At 41.2% G+C, this 27,041-nt stretch overlaps 1 protein-coding gene across 1 annotated transcript in view; it reads left to right on the forward strand.

Moving 5' to 3' along the window:
- The window catches only part of SLC6A11 (solute carrier family 6 member 11), an 89,797-nt gene that overhangs the window by 26,660 nt on the left and 36,096 nt on the right, over positions 1-27,041 (forward strand). The window contains exon 7 of the mRNA XM_033071381.2: positions 17,020-17,154. Coding sequence (XP_032927272.1) covers positions 17,020-17,154 — 135 coding nt within the window. The remainder of the gene's footprint in view (positions 1-17,019; positions 17,155-27,041) is intronic.

Raw genomic sequence — 27,041 nt, forward strand, 5'->3', positions numbered from 1 at the left:
ATGCAGGATCTTTCAATGAGAAACTCAAAATCAGAAGGAGAAAAATCGCCAATGCAGTGTTACCATAATTTGCTGTGTATTTTGAAACTTGCTGGATAATATCTGATGTCCATCTCACAGAGAAGAGTTTTCAGTAGCTGAGGTCAAATGCTTCCAAAGATGAGGTAAGAACTATCTAGAAGACTGAAGAAAGTTAATTTTTTAAACATTTAAATTATCATTCCAGTCTCTGATCACAAGATTTGGTTCAGTATCTGATTTTTCCAAAGTACTTTTGATTTCAGGTTTATGAGAATTCTGAGTTTTTCTATTCTGCACATAGAGCTCCTCAGTCTTCCTTGTTTTTGATCTTCCCATTTCATTGATGAAACCTTCAGGCAGAAGGGAACCTGTTCCTTTATGGATCTTGATTATCCATTTATTAATTTAACTGAACGTCCTTGTGCTTTAAACTTTGAGAGAGCAACCCCAGTAGTTGCCAATGTATTTTTCCTAAATTAGTTGCTGAAGGCAGTAATCCTAATATTTTTCTTTTTATTTTTTATTTTCATGAGAGTTTTTGCCAACAAAGCATTTCCACTGAGCTCAGTCGTGTCTTGCTGCAACTTCTGCCCAATTCCTTTTGAAGGGAGGAGCCTGCTGCATTCAAAGTTACAGAAAATAATTTTAAGTTCTTCTTTCCTCTCCTTTCTTAATTTTTGGGTGCATCAACACATCCCTGTCTTGTGCTGATATCCCTGGACTGAAACCCTGGCAGGGACTTGGATTTATAGAATTGCAAAGGTTGGGAGGGACCTTGGGATGTCTCTGGTGAAACTTCTGGGTTAAAGAAGGCTCAGCCCTGAACCTGGAACTGTTGTCTTGGTGTTTGGCTGCATCTTAAAAACCTCCAAGGACAGGGATTGCTCCTGTCTTGGGACAACCTCTTCCAATGCCTGATTTCCCTCATGACATGAGTCATTAATCTATTATTTCCTACATCTTGGTTCATTACAATATTTCAGTTTTTAAATAAATTATTTCTTTTTTATTACCTGGTTATGTTTCTGTTATCCAGCCCAAATCAAAGCCCATTTTTTGTATCATCTGTGTCACTACAGAGCACGGGCTCAAGTGTCTCCAATTACTGATTTGAAAAACTTCTATATTAATAATCTAAATTAATAGACTCAAGTTTAAAAAAAAACCAGCTTTTCTGCCTGGACATCTTGAGTGGGAATAAGAGCTAATCAGCACTGATGTGCTTCAGCTTTTTGTGCTGTAGATGAGGAAAAGTTGAATCAAAAGTATTAAAAAGCCCCCACAGCCTTTGTATAATTTTAAATTTATTGATATTAGAACATTTTATCCCACCCACAGCACATTAATTAAACTGTAGATGAGGTTTTGTCGTGTTATGACTCAACACCAAGCCAGCACTTTCTGATGTGAAGTGTTAAAAGAATATTCTTCCTCCAGCATTTTATTGAGCATTAGAATATCACACAGATTGCAGGAACACTGAGACCAATTCTCATATACTTTGGGTCTTTTTGAATGGGTTCTTGTTAACATCATGAAAATATTATTTTGCCAGAGCTAAACTCCAGTAGTTCTTGTACAGTGATTTTTACTTCTCCACTAGTTACTGGTTAATAAATGATGAGAAATCCTTCTCATTGTGCAGAACCAGCTGCAAGAGAGAAAAATCTCACAGGAATCCATTCTTTAACATTTTCTAGAACTACTCTATATTCCATAATCACTGAATATTATTCTATCTGATTCTGACTTCTGAATATTTTGATGCTTTCCCTCTCTTTGTGCTCAGTTCCCTGAAGTTGCACTTCATGCTGCTGTTGGAAGCTGTTGGATTTAAGCTGCCACTCAATTTGATGTGTTTTGGAGTGCCCCAGGAGCAGAGGCTCATAAATCCAGAGGGTGATGGTGAGAGGTGGGAGCAGGGATGTTGCAGACCCAGAGCCAAGAGGCTGGGATGTTAAACATAAAAGCTGTTGCTCTAAAATGAATCTGCTTGGTTTTTCAGGTCACAATCAAATTTGCAAATGTCTTGCACGCTCTCATCAAGCTTTTGATAATATTGTGGCTCTGTCTGTCACTTTTTAGCCCTTTCCAGTCACAGCTGCTCTGTTAAGCACAGCCCAGAGAGCTCTGCTGGGAGGTTCTGCTGTGCTACGAGAGAAAAAGCTCTGATGGAGCTTCTCTCTCGACATAAACATGAGCTAAATACTTGATGAAATAGTCCTGTGAGTCAAAATCTGAATTAACAGATTCATGATTGCACAGGATCTCCTTGATGGCTTTTCACCTGGTTTGTCACTGGATATCCACTGCCTGTCTAAAAGGACACTGCTCAGTTTGCAGCTCATCACTGTCAGCCCTTAGAAATGACCTGGCAAGGTTTCTGCTGCTGTAGTTGTTGAATATAAACTTAAAAGGATGTGGGGCTCTGATATTGTCCTTGTCACCTTCATTATTCATTAAAGTGTTTCACTTTCTACCACAACCCCACTGGAAAAGGTACAAACACCAGAGCAAAGCAGAGAACTTTTTTTTTTTCTCTCTCAAAGGAGCAGTTCTGCTGCTGTAGCTACCACAAGAAGCAGGATTTTGGGTTGAATGTGTGCAAACGAGGGAATCATTTCTTGTTTGACTCTTTTGCTATCGATTTTTTTTTCTCTTTTTCCTGCAATTGTGCCTATTGCCTTAACCTGTAATGTTCTCTAAAAACTACAATTAGGAAAATTTATTACATTCCATTCAGACCCCCAGATATTCCCTAGTTTGAGCATTTCATTTAACCTTTCCATACAGAACTTAGACCAGAGTCCTGTAAAGGCTGCTGAGTGCATTTAAAGCTGTGATCAGCCTGAGGGCTTTAAGATGAATTTGTTTTGGGAGCTGGGGATGTGCAGCCTGGAGAAAAGGTGGCTCAAGGAGGACCCTTTTGCTCTCTCAAATTTTCAAATTATTATTATTATTATTATTATTATTATTATTATTATTATTATTATTATTATTATTATTATTATTATTATTATTATTATGCTGCAGCCAGGTGGGGTCAGGCTCTGCTCCCAGGGAACAAGGGACAGGATGAGAGGAGATTTAGAGATTTAGGCTGCAGCAGGTTTAGGTGGAATATCAGGAAAATTTCTGCCCTGCAAAGGTGCTCAGGCACAGGAAGAAGCTCCCAGGGTTTAATCACACCCCTGGAAGTGTTCAAAGGACACGTGGATGTGGCATTTGGGGACAATGGTGGCTTTGGCAGAGCAGGGTTAAGGGTTGGTCCTTTCCAACCTTAATTATTCTGTGATTCTCTGAATTCATTTTCTAAGTGCACAGCTGCTGTCCTTTGCAATGCTGCACTGTTCCTCACTGTTAATTAGTGCCATTGATCACTTTGATTTGCTGAGCTGAAGGCACTGAAGGGTCAGCTAAGTGTCAGGAAATTTCTGGAAATCTCTATTAATTATATTTGTCAAAAAAACAGAGCTGAAAGAGAACAGGTACAGCCTGTTTGCTGGGACATCTTGACATAGAATCCTATTAACAATAACAGAAAAGTTGTCCCAAAAAGGGGTTTTAACATTATTGTTAATCTGTGAATGTGATGGGCAGGAAAGAGTCACTGAAACTGGACCATTTATAATAAATAAATGAGGAAATGTACTGAAATATCCTTAATTCACACTCACATTTTGACAAGGTCTAATTAAAGGTAGAGAGCCCTGTTTTTTTTCATTTTATGATGCTTTTGAGGAGCACTTGTCCCAGGCTGCAGTTCTGAATAATTCAATATAAAATAGACACCTGACCTGTTGGGAGTTTATTATAACAAATTAAACTCTACACTATGCACTACTAAAATAAATATACAAAATAAATCTGCAACTGCAATCAACATTTGGTTATAATTTATTTTCATTTTGCTGTTGTGGAAAATGCCCAGAATTTTTGTGAACTATTTAAAATGCAAAATGGGAGCTGCCAGGCGATGGTTCATGGATGTTTCACTGTGCGTCCCCAGAAAACTTCATTATCCAGACATAATTTATTATTTTTGCACACACAACCCCCCCTCCAGCTCATATTTCTTTAGATTTTGTGGATGATTGTATGATTCATGTCACTGGCAGAACTTTGAAGGTTTCATCCTTTCTTCCCAAGGTTTTTTGTCCTGGTTCTGAGGAGAATTTCAGCTCTCTTGGTTTGAATCAGGCTTTGGTGGCTTTGAAGTATTCCACCACACCATGAGCAGCTCTGAACAGTGCTTGCATTTCTGACTGGGGCTGATTTTGTGTTCATTGAGGAACAGCTCTCAGCTTTGTGCTCATTGAGGAACAGCTCTCAGCTTCTCTTGAGGCCTCATAATTTCCAGTTGTGCAAAAATCACTGGCACATGGACCTGAAAGAAGAGAATATATTGATCTGCTGGAAAATGCAAGCAGAAAGAGAACTCAGAGTGTCAAGATTAATGCATGAGAGAAGTGGGGAAATTGTTGGGGTTAGGTTATTCCTTTTCCTTGAGGAGCAAGGCATTGCAGGGTATCCAGTGTGCTTGGAGAGCCCAAACTCTGAGATGGGTTTTTCACATATTTTACCTTCATTTTCTGTCCTCTCAGGAGTTAAGCCTTGCTTGCCAGCAGTTGAGACTCAGTCACTAGTCCCAAATAAAATTTATTTCTCAATAGCAGGGCATCTAAAGGCCTTAATGGATTCAATGAGGCAGAAAGAAGGAGCAAAAGGACAGAAACAGAAAAAAATAAGAGAAAGATGTGTGGAAGGAAAAAAAAAAAAAGAAAAAAAAAGAAAGAACTAGGGCCCATTGTAGGAGCCCAGGAAAAGGAACTGGGCAGCAATGATTGTATCTCCTGAAGTGTCTTTTGTTTCAGGCTGAAGTAACAGCAAAGAATGGCCCTTCATGGTGAGGCTTTAGCCCTGGCCAAGGCTGATCTCTGTATTCAAAGGGGGAAAGTAGAACATTCATGAGATGCATGCAGAGTTCCTGCTCTCCGCCTTCTCTCTGGGAGGTTTCGAAACTTTTTTTTTTTTCCATTCTCCTGTGCTCTGAGCATTTAAGGACACCTCGAGTTTGTTAAAAAAAAATATATATCTATAGATTTTTGTGCTTCTCAGTGGTTTTCCCGACCTGCTGTTTGACAGCTGGGGAAGGTATCATACAGGAAACTTCAATCAAAATCCTGCCTTCATATTTCAGTCCTTCCCAGCTGCACCTTAGGGGGAAATCCACTTTTATATGAATATTTAGGGTGGATCTAAGCCCTAAAGAGAGTAAAAAGAGTTCCAGTGCGCTCAGGGCACATGCAGGTGAGAGAGAGAGGTTTTGGGCAGGGAAATCAGAGTCTGTGAACATAAAGTATGAAAAAGCAGAAGGGGTAGGGAGGAGCAGAGGGTGGATGCCAGCTGTGATAGTTGCTGTGGCAGTGCAGGGAAAAAAATAAAAAGTTACAGGGAAAATTTTTAAATTTAAAGGAAAAATGAAAGGGAAAGCCCAAAGACACAGATTAACACAGCAATCTCAGTAGGAAAAATGCACTGATTGCCCAAAAATAATAAATAAAGGTTATTTTTGCCATTGAGGTTACCAGGAACTTTTAGCTCATTATCAAAATTACACTGACCCAACAAAGAGACTTTAGAAACGTGACAGTTCCCGTCATTTATTCCTGTGTGATCTCTTCATGGGTCACTTCTCTCATAGAACCTGCCCTTCCTCACCCATCCTCTTTCTCCCCTCCCTGTAACCAGTGAAGGATTCCCTGCAGCAGAGCATCCAACAGGAGCCAAAATATAGAATTTCCTGTTTATTATCATTGTTGATGCATGTATCAGGGATAAAATATTATCAGGTGCATGGCCCTGCTGCTGGCTGGGATTTACAACTGAGGGGTTTCCAAAGCTGCATTTCCCAAAACTGTGGGGTTTTCCCAAAACTGTAGGGACCAGGACAAACCTGGTGTCTATGTGTTCACAGAATTTCTGCACAGAAATTGCAATGAGTGCTGCTTTTCTTGAGTCTTGCTATGTGCATTTGGAATATTATTTGCATCTTTTCTTCTGCAGAGATACACAGGGTCCCTCAGTTCAGATACACAAACTTTTATAGCTCTGATTTTCCTAATTCTGCTCAAATTTCATATTTCTTCCCATGAAACAGAACAGCTACAATCCCCTGTTGTCACACAGGCAGTTTGTCCTCAGCTCCTGCTAATCTCTCCAGCTTCAAGACTGGCTCTTTAATTGCAATTTCAGGTGTCCATCCCCACGAGCCTGTATGTCAGGGTTATATTAAACCAAATTCCTGCCAGTGGCAAGGCAGTCTCTACTTTCTGCAGCCAGCTAAGTCCACATTTCTGCCTTTATCTACAATGTGAAGATGTCTTTGTAGTACAAGTTTTGTTTACAAGGCTGTTCTTGTGAGATTTACAAACTGCATCCCACCCCAGTGTCAGCTCCCGTGGCCCAGCTCCAAACTCCCTCCCAGGAATGGCAAAGCTTAATGAAATAAATTGCCTCAGGAGCAACAAAAGCAGCTCCAGGCAGCTGCTGGTGCTGGGCTGGTGACTAAAACACAGCTCCAGGAGGGAGCTGGCTGCTGTGCACCTGCTATTCACTCCTGCCTCTGGAAAAAACTTGTGTGCTTCAGAAAAGAAAGGAAGAAACTCAAAACATCCTGTACAAGCTTGGTTGTGCCATGGAAAGCAGACACTTTAGACAATTGGTAGATAGTTGTGTTGTAGAAGGTGTAAGCCTCTTAATTAGCTGTAATACAAATTCTGGGTTCTTTCCTGGGGGTGTAAAATATATTTGGGAGAATTTCAGTGGTCGAGGTCAGTGAGGATTTTTGTGCTTTGGTTTGTGTGTCCCTTGCTCCTGGAGTGCCTTGCTGAGGTTGGAATCTCAGTGCTCCAAGTGTGGGATGAGCACAGGGAAAGGTCTCTGAGCAGCCACTCAGAGATCTCTGCTGAGCTGAGGGGGTGAAGGGAGGGCTGAGAAGCCAAAGCATGTCCCTTGGAGAGAAAAATAAATCTGTGGCAGTCACGTACTCCTCAGCCCTCCTGAGTTCCATCCTAAGGATTTTATCGTGTGACCCTTCTCATTTTTATCACGTCACCTTTTCTCCTCACCTGAAAATCTGCTCAAACCCACAAATTAATTGCAGCAGTGTCAGATTGGTGTCCTGCAAGTCAGCCTTGAGGAGATTTAGCAGCTACAGTGAGAGGGGAAGTTACAGAGCAATAAACCCTCATCCAAGGTGTGGTGACTGCACTAGGAGGGATGGAGTAGCCCCAGGGAAGGCAGTGTGGCCAGCCAGGGTCAGGATGACAGGGGTGTTTGTTAGTTTGGGTGGTGAGGCTGTTTATTATACTTTTGTTGTTATACTTAATGCATAAGTGGTATTGCAAATGCTTCATGGAGCATCCATGTCTCAGCTGTCACCATGGAGATGAGAGCTCGTGTTCCTCAGTGGCTGGCAGGAGCTGGGGCACACAAACACACCTTGTCCATATAAATGGGAGCTCTTTATTCTCCTACAAAAGTCCTGAAATTCCCAACAGAATCACAGAATGGTTTTGGTAGGAAGGGACAAGACAGTTTGTGGAATCAGGGAATATTCTGAGTTAGGAGAGATCCCCAAGGATCATCCAGCCCAGTTCCTATCCCTGCAGACACCCCAATAATCCCACCCAGGCACTGTCCAAACTCTCCTGGAGCTCTGCAGCCTCGGGGCTGTGCCCATTCCATGGGGAGCCTGGGCAGTGCCAGCACCCTCTGAGATAGAACCTTCCCTTAAAATCCAACCTGACCCTCCCTGAGACTGCTCCAGCCCTTCCCTGGGTCCTGTCCCTGTCCCAGGGAGCAGAGATTGGAGCTGCTCCTGTCCCTGCTCCTATCCCTGTCCCTGCTCCTGTCCCTGTCCCATGGAGCAGAGATTGGAGCTGCTCCTGTCCTGTCCCTGTCCCTGTCCTGTCCTGTCCCATGGAGCAGAGATTGGAGCTGCTCCTGTCCCTTTCCCTGTCCCTGTCCCTGTCCCTGTCCCTGTCCCTGTCCCTGTCCTGTCCTGTCCCAGGGAGCAGAGAATTGGAGTTGCTCCTGTCCTGCCCCTCCTGAGGAAGCTGCAGTCCAGACCCAGTGAGGTCTGACTCATTCTCTTCAGTTTCATGATGACAAAAATCACAAAAAAAAAAAAGAGGTCCGGGTGTGCTATAGGATATCTTTGCCTGCCAGTTTACAAATCTTTTTTTCTCCCAGAATTTACTGCACAAGATTAAATAATGCTGTGGTGCCCAGAAAACTGCAGAAGTGGCTGATAGATTTTGAGATGGCCACTAACGAACCTGCTGGAGTGCTTAGAGGATTGATAGAATAATTTTCAAAGAAAATCTCAAATATGATTAGTTTTGGTGCAAAATTCTTATTACCATTGAATTAATGTTTTTACATTACCACTTTAAATATTTGCAATTACTTGAAATGTTATGCATTTATTTGGTGACTGCTCATGCTGGCTACAGCTCCTAATTCTCTCCTCACCTCTTTGTCAGTCAGGGTCTGGCTGACACCCTCACCTTTTCCAAATTTTACCTTTTGAGGCCACCTGAACAGAGTTCTGGAAAACCTCCCCTATAATCCTTTTGGTCATAGCATTTCTTCCCCTTCCCAGACTTCACCCAGCTTTTTTTTTTTTTTAAACCTGAAGTTCATTTGGGAGAATATTTTTGCAGTGTATTGGTTTTTTTGAGGAGTTTTTTTTAAAGACAAGTGAGGAAAATCAAGCAGGAATCTAAGCTGGAGATGATAAGGAATGCTCTGGTAAATCCCAATTTTTACTGGAAAGGTTTCTCTGAAATTAATCATTTAAGGGAATCTAATCATTCCACGAGGACAGCACTCCTCCAGGAAACCCAGTTCCATGTTCTCCAGTAAGCCAGAGGGCAAACAAACCCTAAATCAGGAGAGGGAGCTGAATACTTTTTGAATTTTGGTTTTGAAATCAATATTTTGAATCCATTCCAATGCGCATTTAAGATCTTACACAGTTTGGAGTGACAGGAAAAATCACCTCCTGCCCTGTTCTGACCTTTGCTTTTCTATCTGCTCGAAGGTTCAACATTTTTTAGGATTTGTGCAGGACCTGAGGAGTGAGAAGTGGAAGGTCTGTCTAGAATAAGTAAAAATTCCAATTCGTGTAGTGCCTTATTGAACCCCTATTTCTGCCTGTGTAAAATCAATTGCCCAGCTGGAAATCCAGGTGCTACTGTGGGATCATTCTGAATTGTTTTCACAGAAATGGGGTTGCTATGAGGAATAGTCATTCCATATTACACTTTTTTTTAAGCAAAATGCAGACTTCTGGGTGTATGTGTAGCTCAGTATCTGGTTTGTCTGTGAAGATGGCATTGAGAGGTCTGAAAATCCTAGAAGGTTCTGGAAAGGAACAGCTTTGTTTTATAAAAGCTTGTACATTTTAAAGACCTCTACAAAATGAAAAAAAAAACAACCCAACCCTCAGTTGATTAATTAGTCCTAATTTATATTTAAAATTCTTCCTGAGTGATTTTCAAAGTTGACTTTTACTTGATTAAATAGCAGTCTTTAATTCTGAGATATTTGTGGCTCTGCAGATTCCCTCCTTGATGGGAGTTGTACATAAACACTTGCTTTGCAGTGATGAGCTCAGCCAAGTTGCTGAAATTTGCTTCCTCCCCATCAGCCTTTCTCTCCCTGCCCACAACCAGAGGGCAGCTCTTCCTCTTTGTGCCCTTGAATGTCAAACAAAAAATCAAATTATAGTTACAGGATGCTGTTATTTCACTGGTTTGTCACTACCATTATTGGTGCAGATAAAATAATAAACTTCAATCAATTGTGTTTTCTGGGTAAAAACCCCTCCAACCCCAAAACTTCCACTGCTTTTAAAGAAAAACCTCCAACAAACACGCTCCAGGTGCCAGGGACAATAGCACCATGATTTTAGCATTGGAAATCTGCTTTTATATTTGCACTGGGAGAGCTGTGCCTACTGACCAAATTGTAGTGCTTGTTTTGCTCAAGGTTTTCTACAGCTCTCAGAATCTGAGAATTCCACCCCAGACCTTCCCCACAACCAGAGGGCAGCTCTTCCTCTTTGTGCCCTTGAATGTTAAAGAGAAAATCAAATTATAGTTGTAGCATGCCGTTGTTTCGCTGGTTTATCAGCACCATTAATGGTGGAGATAAAATAATAAACTTCAATCAATTGTGTTTTCTGGGTAAAAACCCCTCCAACCGCAAAACTTCCACTGCTTTTAAAGAAAAACCAACACATGTCAGGTACCAGGGACAGCAGCATCATGATTTTAGCATCAGAAATCTGCTTTTATATTTGCACTGGGAGGGCTTGTCTGCTGGCCAAATTGTTTTGCTCAAGGTTTTCTGCAATTTCTGCCTTTGAGAAATTCCACCCCAGACCTTGCCCTGCCTCCCAGAGTTATTTTGGGCACTCTGTGTCACAGCTGTTGGGGTTTCTGTAAGGGCAGTGTGCTAACAGCACATCACCAGTGAGGAACACACTTTCCTGCAAAGGGAGAGCACATTTTTGGGATGGTGGTGTTCAGGGTTGTGGCAGCCTTCATTTTCCCATCAACATAACTCCTCTAAGAACAGTTGGCAAGTGGAGGATTAATGTTGAGTGTGGAAAATACAATTTTGGAGACTGAGAAAGCACTGGGAGGAGGCTCTGAGCTCCTGAGTTTTATTTACTATAGATATTGATCTATAAAATAGATAAGTTCTTTTCTTTGTGGCATTTAATGACAACCAAAATGTAATAACATGAATGAAACATTTCCAACAGTCACTCAGTTTTTAGTCCAGATTGAGCCTTCACAAGTGTGGATTAACTTGTGAGCATTTAAAAACACTTCAGGGCAGTCAAAAAATCTGAACTGATTTGTACAGTGTGAAATTTTACTGTGAATTTGGTTCTGTGAACTTGACCAAGGCCTATTCAGGCTGGAATGCATCCTTGGAATAAAAGGAACTGTGACTTAAAGTCATTTTTCAGGATCCAGATCATTATTTATAATCACTCCCCCTTTTTTAGAAGCTGTTGGCACATTATTAGTCACTGATGAGGTCATTATTAAGCTGTATCAAGAATTAATCTGGTTATCTGCATTTGCCATTATTTATTTATTTATTCTTAATAATTTATTATTAATATACTTATTTGCCATTATTATTTATTTATTTTTAATTTAATTTATTGTAGTGTTTAAATGCAGGAGCTCACATAAATGATTGCAATAATGGGATAAAATTCACTGTTCCTACATTTTCTATGGGTACTTTTGTGTGTTCTGCTCCATGACTGGGATTTTTTGATATGTCTGAAGAACTCAGGTTCTTCACCAAGTGTCCTCTCCTGGCCCCTCTTCTCTTGCTCATCTCATTGAATTTTCATTCCCAATGAATTTTTTCTCTTTGCTTATTTCTCTGTTCTTGGTATTCTTACAAATGCAAGTTTAGGGGCACAGTCTGCTAATTAGAGAATTTTTACTCAAATGCAAGGAAATCTATCTTTCCATTAGCTCTAGACACTGCACTGATTTTTATTATTTTATTAAGCAGGCAGTCTGTAGACCTCATCAAAAGCAGCACCAAGCCTGAAGAGCAATTTTAGCAGAAAGAATCCAGATCTTGATTTTAATGCTCCTGGGGGAGCTGGAAACAAACCCAGCTGCTGGAATTAGCTGGGAAATAACACATATTTAGAAAACTTGCTGCTGCTTAAGGAATATTTATGGGGAGAAGTGGAAGTGAATTGTTCCCTCAATTCAGCTGGGAAAATGAGCTGCTGCTGTGCATGGATATTGTCTGCCCTTGGTGCTTTCTCATTGTTTTCCAATTTTAGCTGCATCCCTGGGTTTCTAATAGAGCACTTTGGATTCAGCCTGCCACCACAACTTCTCCTTCTCTTGGAACTTTTGGCTACAGCAGCTTTTTGAACACAGAATATTTGAAATGGAATTTGGGAAGTGTTGAAAAAAGTGTATAAAGTCAGACCCAATATAAAGAATAATTCATGCTAAAAAAAAAAAAAAGAAAGGAAAATAAGTTTTTTTCATCCATTTTTAATGTGGGATTAAGGCTTCTAAATAACAACTTTGGCTTTTTAAAGCATTTTTCATTCAAGAGAAATCTCCCTTCCACACATTCACTTAAAATAATGCCAAAACAGAATTAAACAGAACATTTTGTGTTTTATTTTCTTTTTTAATTGACTCAATGAATTTTGGAGTGAAGTTTTCATTTCATTGTGAAGGAAACCATTCCAGCCGGGCTCAGACTTCCATTTATTTATTTATTGCCTTCACCACCATGTGGGAAAACACTGGGACTTGCACAGCTCTGCCAGCTAGGGATTTTTGTGTGTCCCAGCACTGACCTCAGTGAGATGTGGTGCTGGAATCATTCCTTCCTGCAGTTCTTATTTCATGGAGAATCTTTCACTTGCCATGATCACTCAGGTTCTTCACCAAGTGTCCTCTCCTGGCCCCTCTTCTCTGCCTCATCTCATTGAATTTTCATTCCCAATGAATTTTTCCTCTTTGCCTATTTCTCACTCCTCAAATCTCATTAAATTTTCTTAGCTGTTGGGTTTTGAATTTATTGCTGCTCAGAGTGAACTCTGATTCAGGGGTAATTTAGAAGGAATTCTGCAACTCACAGGCAATCTGGTTAAGGATGGTTTACCAGAACTATTCTGGAGCAATATTCCCTCTGTGGATAAACAAAAATGACAAGAAGATGCTGAATAAATCTACAAAACACACAGAGAAAATAGAAAAAAAATTCAGCCATTTAGCTGATTCTAACCACCTCCCCTCATCCCAATTATACAAATCCTGGTGTTCTGTTGGGATTTTGCTTTCATTTCTTTCTCTGCATATGAAATTTAACTTTAAAATGCTGGTGGAGCTCAAATGTTTTTCCCCTTTTGACATGCTTTTAAAAACCTTATGAATCACCTATTATTCCTTTATATACCATTTTATGCCATTTTCCACCATTTTTCTTGTAAATCTAATTAAGGTGGAAAATCTCCCTTTTCAGTTGTCACTCTGTGCAATAGATGCTGCAGAGTCAAATAAACAAAAGCTTTTTTTTTTTTTTTTTTTTTTTTTTCCCAAAAAGTGCTGCATAGAATTTTTTACACCATCCCATGGCAGTTGAAAAAGAAAAAAAATCATTTATCATATTTATCATCTAGGACATCAGAATCTGTGAAACTGGGAAATACCAGTGAGGCCAAGTCTGGTTTGACTGTGGCTTGTGGGATAATTTAACAAATTTTGATGGAAATCCTGCCCTAATTAGTGGTTCCTGGGTGTGTCTACTCAGACAGCAGAGCTGCCAGGCAGGGATATGATAATTCTATTTCTATATTTGTGCCAATATGTACTCCTGGGTAAAAATGAGTCTTTTCCTTCTCACATCATTCTGTGAAATTTTGGTTCCTGAGCAATTTCTCCACGCAGGAGTGCAGTGCAGTGTGGGCACAGTTGGGTGTTTCACTCTGGTTTCTCCATGGTCATGGTTCCAAATAAATAAATAGATAAATAGGTTAAATGACCAGGATGAAAACACTCCATGAAAAGAAGGATGAGCAGGGCGTGGGGACAGGCCTGATTTTCCATTAACACTTTACTAGCGAGTTCTGGCAGATCTCTGGCAATTCCTGCATTGATATTCCCCATGTTTACAGCCCAATGGAGCCATAGAGGATTTTAGGGGACAGGGATTAACAAGCCAGTAATTTCCTGAAACATCAAGATAAATGTTATCCCATTTATAAAATGCAGTTGGTTCATTTGAGTGCAAAGCTTGAACCCTGCAGCTTGCAGGGGAGAATTCCATCAGGTTCCTGCACTCCAGGTGATGTTTTGTTCAGGAATTCTGGTTGTGTGTTCTCAGCAAGAGCCAAGCAAAGGAGGAAGGTTCACTGCTTCATGCTGCTGTGAGGAAGAGTGTGAAGCTCAGGCTGGGGTGCTCTGTAGGAGCTTTGGCCAAAGAAATCTGATGTGGGGCTTTGAGATTTCCTTGGGCTGGGGCTCAGTTCCCTGCATGGAAATCTTTCTTCTTATTCTCAACAGGGTTATCCTGAATTTCTATTTCTCACAAGGCAGATCCTCCTCACCCTGCAGCATGGAGTGTTCAGAAAAACACTTTTTCATTTAGGATAAGGAGTTCAACAGTCTCAGGGGACAAACTGGAACACAGGCACAAATGTGTGCTGTTAAGATATTTAGCTATGAAAAGATGAAACTGAAATCTAGCTCAGTTCTCAAAGTCTTTATGGTGCCTCACTCATGAAATAATTTCCTAAGTACCTCTATATCCATATATCTACCTTGAGTGACATCCAAGCTTCTTTACGGTTTGTTATTTATATTTCCAGTATTTGGTGCTCAACTTATTTGCTATTCTTTGATACTTAAAGCTCGTGACAGTCAATAAAATATCCATTCTCAAGATCTTTGGTTCCAATGTACTTTCTGTTAAGCACCCAAGTATAGTTCAGAGTTGCATTTCCACCTACTTGTATGTCTAAATATCATTGCAAATTTTTCTTTCAACCACATGGTAAGAGGAGAACTTGGTGCAAAAACTCGCCTGCCAGAAATATTTATTTTGTTTCCAACTGCTTAAACATTGGCATGGCTCTGACAAGGGTTTAAAAAAAGCATTTTGAGCATTGGGATGCAAATTAACATACCAAGCAATTAAAGTCAATTAAAACAGGATGTGGTGTAATTAGAAACAGTTGTGTTCACATTGATATTCAGAGAGGTTCGATGTGTTGAAAGAAAAGAAAACAATTTGGGAAACTTTTAATGCCCCACAGATGTGATGATGATGCTGATAATGGCACTGATTCCTAAATTCCCCATCCTGCCTCACCTCAGGAGCTCCTGGGGAGGGACAGAAAAGGGGGATGAGTGGCTCTGTCCCAGCACAGTGCATTCACCTGTTGCAGAGAAGCTGGAGCTTTCAGCCCCACCAGGTGTGTGATCAATGCTCAGCAGTGGCAGTGGCTCAGCGAGAGGGGATCTGTCCTTTCCCACCCCTGGTGTCCCTCTCACTGAGGTTCTGGATGTCTGCACTGGTGTTTACTGCCAGAAATACTGAGCCAGTGGTGCTTTATTTTTATCCCCTTTCTGCATGGCAACCAGAGAGCAGGGAGAGCCCTCGTTCCTCTAAAGCTGGGCACAGCTGCTCTGATGGCCAAAAAATTCCTTCGAGGCTGTGGCTGCAGCCCTTGCTGCTCTGGGACTGCACAGAGCCTTTACCTGCCCTCTCCTGGCTGCAGGGATGAAAGGTTTTGGCTTTTCCTTCATGGAGATGAGAGGAAATCCTCCCAGCACAACCTTGGAAGGAATCTGCCTCTGCCAGATCACAATGTTTGCTCAGGCAGAACATTCCAGGCAGTGTGGGATGTGCAGGAAGCAGTGGATGTGCTGCACAGCAGGGCAGAGAAGGAAGGAAATGCAAGGAAATACTATAGATATTCAGGTGCAAGGCCTTCAGTGCCATCAAATGGATGAGTCTACTGATTACTCTCTGTTAAATGCAACTTTTTATTTCAAACCAGGAGGAAAAAATAGCTGGCAAAGTAAATAAATGAAAAACATCATCTGGCTACCCCATCCTTTCCAGCTAATTTAAGGGCTCAGAGCAGGACCATGTCCATCCCATTTTTTAGTTCTCATTAACTGCTGATTCTTTTTTATTTGAAGCTCAAATGTGGAGAGACAAGGTTTATTTGAACTCAGCCAGTCATGGCACTTTGCATTCCCACTAACAGTCACAAATGTAAGCACTGAGATAGAACTTTCCATTTTGCACTGTATTGACCTAGGAATTCATCAGCCCAGGCTTTTGGGACCTATAGGTCCCAAAACAGAATGGCGCTCTCCCTTTCCTGGGAAATTCAAGTTCCTCCATTTTTGAGGGTACATGATGAGGCACATGAGATCTTTTAATGTTTGGGGTTAAATAGTCTGAAAATTCAATTTCAGTTCATTAATTACAAAAATAAGTCTGAGAATCCTTTCCAAGGTCTTTTTTTGATGTATCCCCTCATTTACATAGGAGACAGATATTGGACTCCCGAGGTTAAAATGCTTTTTTTTTTTTTTTTTTTTTTTTGAGGTTGTATTTTTCACCAAATTACTTTTTCCATTCTTGCAGCTTAACTAATTTTGACTGATGCAAGGCAGGTGTAAGTGTAAGATCTCACAGCTGGAAATGGCAACCAGCAAGAGTTAAATTTATACAGAGGTGGTTGTCACATAAAGAAAATATTGATAGTGCCATGGAATTCGTCATTTAATCCTTGTCTGAGTAGCCATGTGCTGCTCTCAGGTTTGGGATTGTGAAACAAGACCAACTCTGCTCCATTTTTCCTTTGGAAAATGTGACTTCTTGTAAGGGCTCTCTATCAAATCCCAAGGAGATATGGATAGAATTCAACCTTTGGGTTTGATGAAATGCTGATTCTTGAAACCCAGACATGCAGGCAGAGCAGACTGAAGAGAAATCTCTTTAGTAATTATGGGGTGACTGAGAATCTGTTGCTTGTATTATTACAAGATATATGATTACAGTAATTTCACGACTATAAGGTGCACCCTTATGACTGACATTTCCCCCCGAACCCGGAAGTGCGCCTTATAGTCCGGTGCGCCTTATGGTCGTGAAATTACTGTAAATACTTGTTATCATGAGTACCTGTGTTTGGAAATCATACACTTAGAGAGAGCTTCCCAATCTCTATAAAAAAGTGCTGACCTCTCCCACAAAACCTAAATAGTTCAGAAGGGAGTATGCCTGGAGGACAAAGATCCCCTGCACAAAGGCATCCAAAGCACTTCGTGCAGCGGGTGTGGAACAAGGTGGTTTTGCTGCAGCTGGAAGGACACCCTTCAGTGATGTTTGTTTGCTCCCCAGGTGGTGTATGTGACAGCCACGTTCCCCTACATCATGCTGATGATCCTCCTGATCCGGGGGGTGACGTTACCCGGCGCCTCCGAGGGCATCAAGTTCTACCTGTACCCCGACATCTCCCGCCTCTCCGACCCACAGGTAGGAGCTGGGCTGCCTGTCTGCTTGGAAACTGCAAGGGCTCCTTGGCCTGGGGGGCTGCTGGGGAGCTGCTCCTCGTTGAAGATGTGCCATTTGGGGAATTTGGAAAAGCCATGTTGTGTGTTGGAACGGATAATTTTTTAAATTGCAAAGTACCTTGGTTGATAAGTGAGGATTTTCAGAGTCGGTTGCTGTTGGTGCTTTCTGCCACTGAGGGGCAAGAGCGTTGCCACCAGTTCAGTGCAGACAAATTTAAATGGGATTTGGCCAATTTTTGGTTCTTTGCTCGCTCCAAATTTAAACCTCAGACAGAATCAACAGAGAAATTGTTCATTCAGATGATTACTGTCTTTATAGCAGAATAGTCAAGCAAGGAGGAATTAAGTGCTCAAACCAGGAAATCTGCCTGGTTTGCTGTTTCCAGTGTAGAGTAGAACATGGAAATAATGGATTAAGTTTTTTTTTTTTTTATTTCCAGTGACAGAGAATTACAATAAAACAGTATTGTCTATCATCTGTGTGATATTGAAAGGGGAAATGACACAATCTCTATAGAACCTGACAGGTTGCAGACAGCATTTTACTGATCTGCTTTGGCACTGCAAAAGACATTACGTGTTTCTCCTGGGGCTATTACATTATTAAATGGATCCTGAGAAGGAGACAGAAAGGAATTTGAGAATATTTGTCAACATTAATTTTTTTAATCTGCTTACTAGGGAGGTGTCAGCATAATTTTTTTTAAATCTCTTGCTTATTTTGAACATGTATTTTGATGCAAAAGACAATAGACGTGCTCTGTCGGGAAATTTTCTTGGGGCATCTGAAATATCTGTAATGTCTGCTTTAGACAAGTAATATTTTTACAGGGAAAAAAAAAAAAAACAACAACCAACCAAACAAACAAAAACAAAACAGAAAGAAAAAGATTATTTTAAAAGATTGAAAATTTTAGATGAAAAGTTGATCTCATTGTGTCTCAACAATGTTTGTGTTGTGTGTCAGCACGGGTGGGAAGTGAAAGGGCTGTGGAAGTGGTGCCAGTGCTGGTTGCAGAATTCCAGCTGCACCTTCAGCAGAGGTGGCCTCAGGTGACCTGAGAAACGAGCCTGGGACAGAGGGAACACCCGGATCCTCTGGCACACTCCCAGATATTTGTTTGCACTTTCCAGCAGGCTCAGCCTGCAGTGAGTCCAGCAATCCAGGCTGGCTCCAGCTGAGCCCCAGGTGCCAGGACAGGGCCCTGTGTGCTGTGTTCACTGAGCACAGGGGTGGCACCGCTCTGTTCTGCCCAGTTGGAGCTGGTGTCTGTCCCCTGGGTGTGGGGCTGGAGCTGCAGGTGCCCCCAGCCTTCCCCAGCACTGCTCCGGGTGCCCTGATCTTGTGCCACACCCTGGGCTTTGCCCCACTTGATGTGTGTGTGGGGTTATGGAATGGTTGGGGTTGGGAGGGATCCTACAGATCATCCAGTGCCACCCCTGCCATGGCAGGGACATCTCCCACTGTCCCAGGCTGCTCCAGCCCCAGTGTCCAGCCTGGCCTTGGGCACTGCCAGGGATCCAGGGGCAGCCACAGCTGCTCTGGGCACCTGTGCCAGGGAACAATTCCTGCTCCAAATTCCATCTACCCTAATCTCTATCAGTCTGAAGCTGTTCCCACTTTTCCTGTCCCTCCATCCCTTGTAAAGAATCTCTCTCGATTTTTCCTGCAGCCCCTTCAGTCCCTGCAAGGCCACAATTCAGTGACCCCAAACTTTCTCCTCTCCAGCTGAACAATCCCAACCCTCCCAGCCTTTCCTCCCAGCAGAGCTGATCTCCTGTATGAACAGGCTCAGTCCTGCTGTTTAAGAGCTGGTTCCCTCCCTTGCCCTCTGCTTTTCCAGAGGCTCTTAACAGGATTTTGCCCTGCCTGTGGATATCCCACGTGCCACTGACACCCTTGCTGTGTTTGTCATTGAGGGAGGGCCTGCCAGCTTAAGGGACATTATTGCCAGCTTAAGGGACATTATTGGCAGCTCTAAGGAGGGTTTATATGCCTATTACTATCCTGGTAAAGAAACCCATCGTTGCCAAGACAATTTGCAAAGGCCATGGGCTGGTGGGAGCAGTCTGGGAAGCACAAAGTGCTGGAGACACTGGGGTGTGTCTGCTTGTCCCACACATTTGGGGCTGGAATTCCTTTTGGGAATGCTTTAAGGAGCCAAATACTCCTCAGGTTCAGGGAGACTTTCACTGATGAGTTCTTGTCCTTCAGTTGTATTTTAAACACTTTTTAGTAGAAAGAAGCTGAAGTAAAATGTGCCATAACAGAGATGGGGAACACCAATGCAGGTAATTGTTGTATTCATTGGTTTTAAAGAATTATTTTTGTCTTGGAAAAAGCTGTCATTCCACCCAAATTGAAGTATGTTGTTGAGAATAACTAATTCAATACCTGAAGAAAGCTTTCAGACTAATGGGTGCAATCTCTAGTCACTTCTTAAGAAATAGAGGAAGCTTAGTTCTGCAGTGTTAAAACTAGAATTTGGCACAACTAGTTTTATTTTTAAAATAGCATTTGGTTCAGCTTTAGTGTGTGAATTATAATGGTAACAAGACGTATACTTAGGCATTCTCCATTTTATGGAAATGTAGAATTTAATGTTCAAACCCACAAATATTAGGATAACCTCCCCCACTCCATAAACCTCTTGTCAATTGGTTCTAGAGCTTTTTGCCAAGGAGCACACCTGAAAGTACCTGGAGATTCCAGTTTCCATGCTTACTCATGTCAGTGGATTTACTCCCTAATGCCAAAGCATAAATCATGTGTACCAGCAGAATTTGTTTTCCTCTTCAGTTGCAGGCCTGTTTCAATAACATGTCAGGGAGAGTGCTGGGTCTGCATTAGCAGAGAGGAATTTGAGCCCCACAGCCAGCTATGTTTACTGGGGATTAAATAAATCAAGTTTCTCTTCAAGGCTCACTTCAGTTTGAAGTTCTTGACTCTTTTGTCTTTGTGCAATTTGCATTCCATGGTGGGTTAAAGCTTTGTGAGCAGCTATTCATCTTTGCAGCTCCCCTCAGTTTCCAGGGGCAGTGGTCTCCATTTCTTTTTTATATTCTATCTCTCCAGCAGACCCAGTCCTCTCACTCTGAAAATGCCATTTTTTGTCCTGAGCATGTGTACAGCTCATACCAATCCCTTTGTTTTGCATCAGGGAGCAGTCTGGAGCTCTGTCTGAGCCTCAGAAGTGTTTTCCTTCATCAACAAAAAGGTCCCAATAATCTTCATGCTCAAATTGGCTTGAAATATATCCCTCTGCTCTAATCTGGGAGATGCAGGTGCTGTTCATGGCTTAAATAAGGGATCTTTGCTGAGTTATAACTCCCACAAAAGCAGTGCTTCCCCAAGTTAATGGGATTGTTATGGGGTTTGTGTGCAAGCCTGACTCAGAATATGGTTCTGCTTGTCCCTGGACAGATTTAAGGCACTCAATATGTGATTGTACTTGTGTGTGGTGCTCACTGAGCCTTTCTGGGCAAAATATTTGGCTCTTTGTAAGAGGATTTTGCAAACATTCATGCCTGGAAGACGTTTAAGGAGTAGCAGATGTAGCAGTTAGATGGGTCAGGAAGTAGCAGTATGGATAATCATATGGAAAACCACACCAATTTAACCCCTGCTGTAACAGCAGATTGTTAAAAAGGGGAGGAAAATAAGAATACAGCTTTCTTGTTTATTGTATGTTTGTAGGCTAAAAATTGGTCAAGTTGCTGGGGGTTTTTTTGGGGTTTTTTAATTCTAAAGTGAATTGTTTAAATGAACATGTACACAAGAGCATCTATCAACACAGCCACAACTGCACACTCCTCTGAACAGCTGATTTCCAAAATCTTGGACAAATTTCCATTTCTCTCTGGAAAGAATACAGGTTGTAGCTCATCTCTGATAAACTCTGATGTGAATTTGAGCTTGAGGAATGAAGCCAAATTATTCAGGTACATGAAAATCAGAGCCATGACAGGTAAAATGATTTTAGGTTTCTCAGCTCTTGTATTTGCAATGGGAAAATGTTAAAATTGCAATAAGATTTATGGTGGCAGAAACATTTCTTCAATTCTTTGGTAGCTCAGCCAGAAGAATTCACTTTTAGGGATGTGCAGGTGACATCTGGGAAATGGCTTCCAGAAAGACTTTTCCCATAAATTTCCTTGGCATTGAGGTTTGGCTGACTGGCTTGAAGCCCAGTGGATTTTCAGTCTTGAAAATGAGTCCCAAAACATGAGTGCACAGCAATGAGCATCAGCTTAACCTGAAAACCCACTTACTCTGGGTAGATTTTATACTACTAAGATCTCTCTCTTCCCTACATTGCCCTCTGGATCAAAAAATGCTTTTCCCTGTGTGGTATTTAGGCTGTTTGAATGTGGTTGTAGAGAAAAAGAGAATGTTAGAAAACCTTTTTCAGAAAAAAATACTTTTTTTTCTGCTGGAAAGTCACTCTAAATAAATGCACATATTTTTTCCCCCCTGGAAATTGTAATTTTTCATTACATTTTCTTAGTTTTCTTATTAGCATGAGTTTATTGTGGTGGCTTCTCTCTCCTTAACATGATACTAATCCGTTTCAGCACATGAATAACAATATTATTTTAAAAATATGCTGCTCACCAAAACTGCAAACAATTGCTTTCCAATTAGTCTAATCACAATAGATATACAGGTGAGAGAAGTTTTGGAATACCGAATCAGTGTGGAGGTGTTATTTCCTTAAATCCTGATCTGAAAACCCAAACTGCAAAAGCATTTGAGAATATCTCTTCCCCAAACTTTTTTATTTCCAAGATTTAGGGCAGCTGAGTTGCTCTGGGAAGAAATAATGCAGATTGACTCAATTTTGAGATTTGCAGCCCTGGAATCCACAATCCTATCGCCACCTCGAGGCCAGTGAAGCCTTTTTCTAAGGCAGAGAAAAATTCTCTTTTCTGCCTCTGAGAGTGGAGCAAACTGCTGCATTCAAACAAAAATGCTAGGGTTCCGCTTTCTCTAAAAAATAAAAGGCTGCAAAAGAAATTGGGATTTCATTTTTGGGTGCTTTCATGCTCAGAAAATCCAGGTTGCTGAGTAGTGGATTTCAGACCTGTCCTGCCTTTAAACCTGCTGATCCTTACAATAGAAACCTTGGGATTTTCAGATGTTGGCAATGAAACGATCTCTGATTGCTGGAGAATTTTTGGATCCTTTTATTGTTTTGAAATGTGACAGGTAACAACCTTAGAGGTCTTTTCCAACCATAATGATTCCATGATTCCCTAAGAGAAAAACTTGCAGTGGAATGAGAAACTGCTCCAGAGGATATCTTCAGTACTGGATTTTTAAGGAAAAATTGGAAAAACGGTTCAGAGACAGGTCAAACATCCTGAATCTTACCAGAATTTTGGCACCAATAAGTTAATAAAACCTTCAGTGATTTACTGCATCTTTGGCTTTTATAAGAGTTTGGGAAGCAATTTAAAAAAAACAATTAACTGGGGAAAAAATAGTAGCAATGAGAGGAGGAAGATGTCCAGCTCCTATCACACTTGTGCAGTTCTGCTAAGGATATGGAATTTACTCTTTTTCCTCCCATTTTCTTCCCATTCTCTGGATTGTTTCCCTCAGCAGGTATTCACAGTCTGAACCAGGTGGGAGTTGCAGTAAATTAAAACAAGAGTGAAAGTCAGAAATCCATACAAAGGCTGCAAGGATGAAAATCCTCAGCTGAATTTATTATCTGCTGCATAACTGCAACTGCCCCTTTACCTGGACCTTTGAACAGGCAATAATCCAAATTTCAGATTTTTCTCTCCCTACTGGAGGAGAGGCTCCTGTGCTGCTGTTAGGTAGGAATTCCCTACCCAAACTTTTCAAATTTAAACTGGGAAAAGAATTAATTCTTCTCCAGGTCTGCTGTTTGCACAACCATTACAAATTCCTGAGGTTTGAATTTGTAAGGAATTAAATGCAAGGATACAGCCCAGTGTGATGGTTAGAGAAATTTTTCCTATAATGGAGTTGATAACCTCCCCAATGAAGAATTATTTCATTTAATATGTCCTGCAGATTTGGCACTACAGATTATGTGGCTTTAAAGAGTAGGGAGAGCAACAAATCCCAAATGCAGTGAAAGGGCAGAGGGGTTGAACAAGGCCAGAAATCCCTCTTGGGATGGATTCCCCATTTTCCCCAAATCCCTGAAGGGCCAGCCTGGGAACACATTGCATTTTCTGCTCCCATACTCTGGCAGGAATCTACTTGGGAATACAATTCCAAAAGGATGGGATGGAACTCCCAGGGGCTTCTCCTGGGACAAAAAATAACTGTGATGCCTGGAGCAGCTCACTATTTGCTCACTACATTGGTTTTTATATTGTGCAAATGTTTTGGGAATATTTAAGTGCAAAAGCTTTGTGTGCACTTAAGTGGCAAGGTTTTGGGTAAATTCAAGAGTTCTGTGGGAAAAACTCAGACTAAATTCCATACCCTTCCAAACTTTCCAGTAAATTCCATACAATTCCAAACTTTCCAGTAAATTCCATACAATTCCAAACTTTTTGGGTGTGTCAGTGCATGTAACTCACCTTTTCATGGCTCACCAGACAGCTCTGGTTTATTTATTCAACAGCATAATGTTGTGACTGTTAATTTTATGTGGCAAATGTGCTTTCTGAACTTCATTTAAGGTTCTGGGGTGTTATTTCAAGCCCTGAACATATAATTTGCCTTCTTCCCCCCATGGTTTCTCCCTGTGCTTCTTGCCCTTGCTACACAGGCTGCAGCAAGCTGGGCAGGTTTGGGCACTGAGAAGAGACTTGTTGGAAGAATGGGCTCATTTTGGAATTTCTCTGGGATTTCTGGGCCACATGGAATCTCCTCCAGCTGTCCCTGCAGCCCTTTAGCAACCCTGGCAGTGGAGAGGCATCATCTGAGTTGCAGAGGCTTTAATTGCACTTCAGTGTCAGATTTATGGCTGGTGCAGTTGCCACTGGAGGGAGACAGGATCCACACATTAACTCAGAGTATGGGCATGACAGCCAGAGATTTCCCACTGCTTCCATGGTGGAACCTGAAAAGAAATACAAGAGAAACTAAAAGAGCATTTTCTGCCTAATTTGGAACATTTAAAGGATTACAAATAATATCAATGACTTCACTCTGTCAGCTAATTTAGAAGTCCAGTCTTCTAGCAGAGAAAAGCTGTTGTTAAAAGTAAATATTTCAGATGAAATTCAGAATTGGTGAAATAAAATGCTAAGTGATAGATGGATATTAATGAGGAAATAATAATAAGGGAACTTGCACACAGTGGGGGGAGTCAGTAAGCGAAGCAAATTAATATCCCATGTTGTTCCTATGATACAAGTGGGCTTGTGATGCCTTATAAATAGAGGCACTGGAAATATAGAGCTATTTTAAGAATTGCTAGTAGGATTCTTCTTAATCCCATTATTCCAGAGGAATGAGAGAAAAAAGGAAAAGATAAGATTACTGCACTAGTGGAATGATGTGCTTGTTGCAGAAATTCTGGAATCTGCTCTTTAAAAAGTTGAGTGCTCCTAAAGATTATTTGTTCAAGACCTGTATAAAAAAATGCTTTCTAATCCCCCTGGCATTTCTGAAACTCTTTTTATTTCCACAGTTGAACTCTCAAAATAACCCAACAAAAAGAAGGCTGGGCAAACATCTGTGCACCCCCAACCTGCCTTGGGAGAGGTGCTGGGGTTGGGTGAGGCTGGAAAGGGGCTTCCCTCAGGGTTCCCTGCCATGATTTTGGTATCCACTGACATTTGTGTGCCATTTGTTCCTTAATACGGGATTTACTGCATTGCTGCCTCTTCCCTCCTTCTGGATAAAGGAACTCCCCTGTGCTGGTGGAGGTTGGCTTAGTCTGTTGAATTATTTCTTGGATTATTGTCCCAGTTTTAGTTCTTTACCTCCCATTGCACAGTTGTTTCTTGCCTCTGCTTGATAAAATACACACCCACATGTTCACACTGATGTTACATCACCAGAACTGCCCGTGAGGATAAATTACAGGATGGGAATCAGCATTTTCCTGATTTCACTTTTGGCTGTGGTGCATTATGTGGCTTCACATTCTTCCCTCTGAAATGAGTTTTAAAGAGAGAAATTTCCATGTGTTAGCATTAAATCCCAGAAAACTTTGTAAGACAGGAATTCCTATAAAGATCATGAATATTTTAGGAAAACCTTCCTTAGCTGTGTGCACAGTTTCCACATGCAAACAGATTTTCCCATATGGATTTTTATTGGCAGCTGCTTTAAAAACTGAGGCTCAATAAACTGAGCTTTTCCCAGAATTTTCCCCAGAATCCTGGCTGTAGGAACAGCTTTTGATGCCCCTGGGGAACAGAGATAATAAAATGGGCTTTGTCCCCCACACTGCTGCTGCAATTTAGGTCTGTAAATAAGGAAAAGAGAAGAAAAATTTTGGGTGTCACAACCAGAGAGAGAATGAAATGCATTGAGAAAATGTGTTACAAATTTGGCAGGAAATCTGCAGATATTGGTGCACTTTGGGGTAAGGGTTCTCTGATTTCTCATGTGTTTGTGCTAAATTCCAGGGAATGCTTGAATCAAAAAGTGCAGCTGTACCCCTAAAAAATGGGAAATGAGATCTGATTCTTGGTGATTCTGCACGCAAGTTCTGTTTGCACACTGATATTTTAGCAGAAAAAACAGAAAACATTTCACACAGACCAGAGCTTTAAAAAGTACAGTAATTTCACGATTATAAGCCGCACTGAGTATAAGCCACACTTCTGGGTTTCAGCAACTTTTTGTTTTTTTGTCCATACATAAGATGCACCTGATTATAAGCCGCACGTTACAATACAGAGTGTGATAAAAGGTATCTGTTCTATCACCATCTGTTGAGGGTGGGGGCAGTGATCCTTATCTCCACGGGAGATATTCTGCTAATGGGCCATCCAATGAAACCAGGTAGGGCATTGTTCTTTATCTTTTCACAACCCATCCTTCCACCAGAGAGTCATTTTCTGCTCATGGCCATTGAGTCCCACTGTGGGACTGATAAAATGACTGCATCCCATTGGGAGTTGCTCCAGCCAGGGGGAAGAGCCCAACATTTCTTACCAAGATAAAACAGAGGCTTTGGGACACTAAGGCAGCCCCTTTCTCCACTGGACTCCAGAGGAAAACCGGATTTCTCCACATCACCACTGGAGCTCCGGAGGGAAACTGCACCTTATACAGGAGCACTGCTCCAACTGAATCACATCTGTCACTGCAGGAGGATGCAGCCACCATTTAATGGGACTGCTGCCAACACCCTGCCTGACGGGTGTCAGGTTGTACTCTGACTGTGTCAGGGTATGCAGTTTGTTTCTTTGTAGTACTGTATTTCTATTTTAATTTCCCTAGAAAAGAACTGTTATTCCTAATTTCCATATTTTTGCCTGAAAGCCCCTTGATTTCCAAATTATAATAATTTGGAGAGAGGGGGTTTACATTCTCCACTTCAAAGAGAAGTTCCTGCCTTTCTCAGCAGACACCTGTCCTCCAAACTAAAACAGCAACTTTTTGTTCTTTGTCCATATATAAGCCGCACCTGATTCTAAGCCACACTTTGGGTTCAGACCAAAATTTTAGTCAAAATGGTGCGGCTTATAATTGTGAAATTACTTTATTTTTATTTTATACATTTGTAGTCTTTATTTTTACTTATTATTACATTTTGAAAGAAAATCTTGTTTAGGAATTAAAAAGTAAATGTTTAATTTTAAAAATGGAGCAACAACATTTGGCTTCTCAAAGTAACCTTCCATTTTTTGGCCAAATGCTTTTATGTTTTGCACAAATTTGCAAATAAAATTGAATTGAAG

Source organism: Catharus ustulatus, chromosome 13, assembly GCF_009819885.2.
Source record: "Catharus ustulatus isolate bCatUst1 chromosome 13, bCatUst1.pri.v2, whole genome shotgun sequence".
Taxonomy (NCBI): domain Eukaryota; kingdom Metazoa; phylum Chordata; class Aves; order Passeriformes; family Turdidae; genus Catharus; species Catharus ustulatus.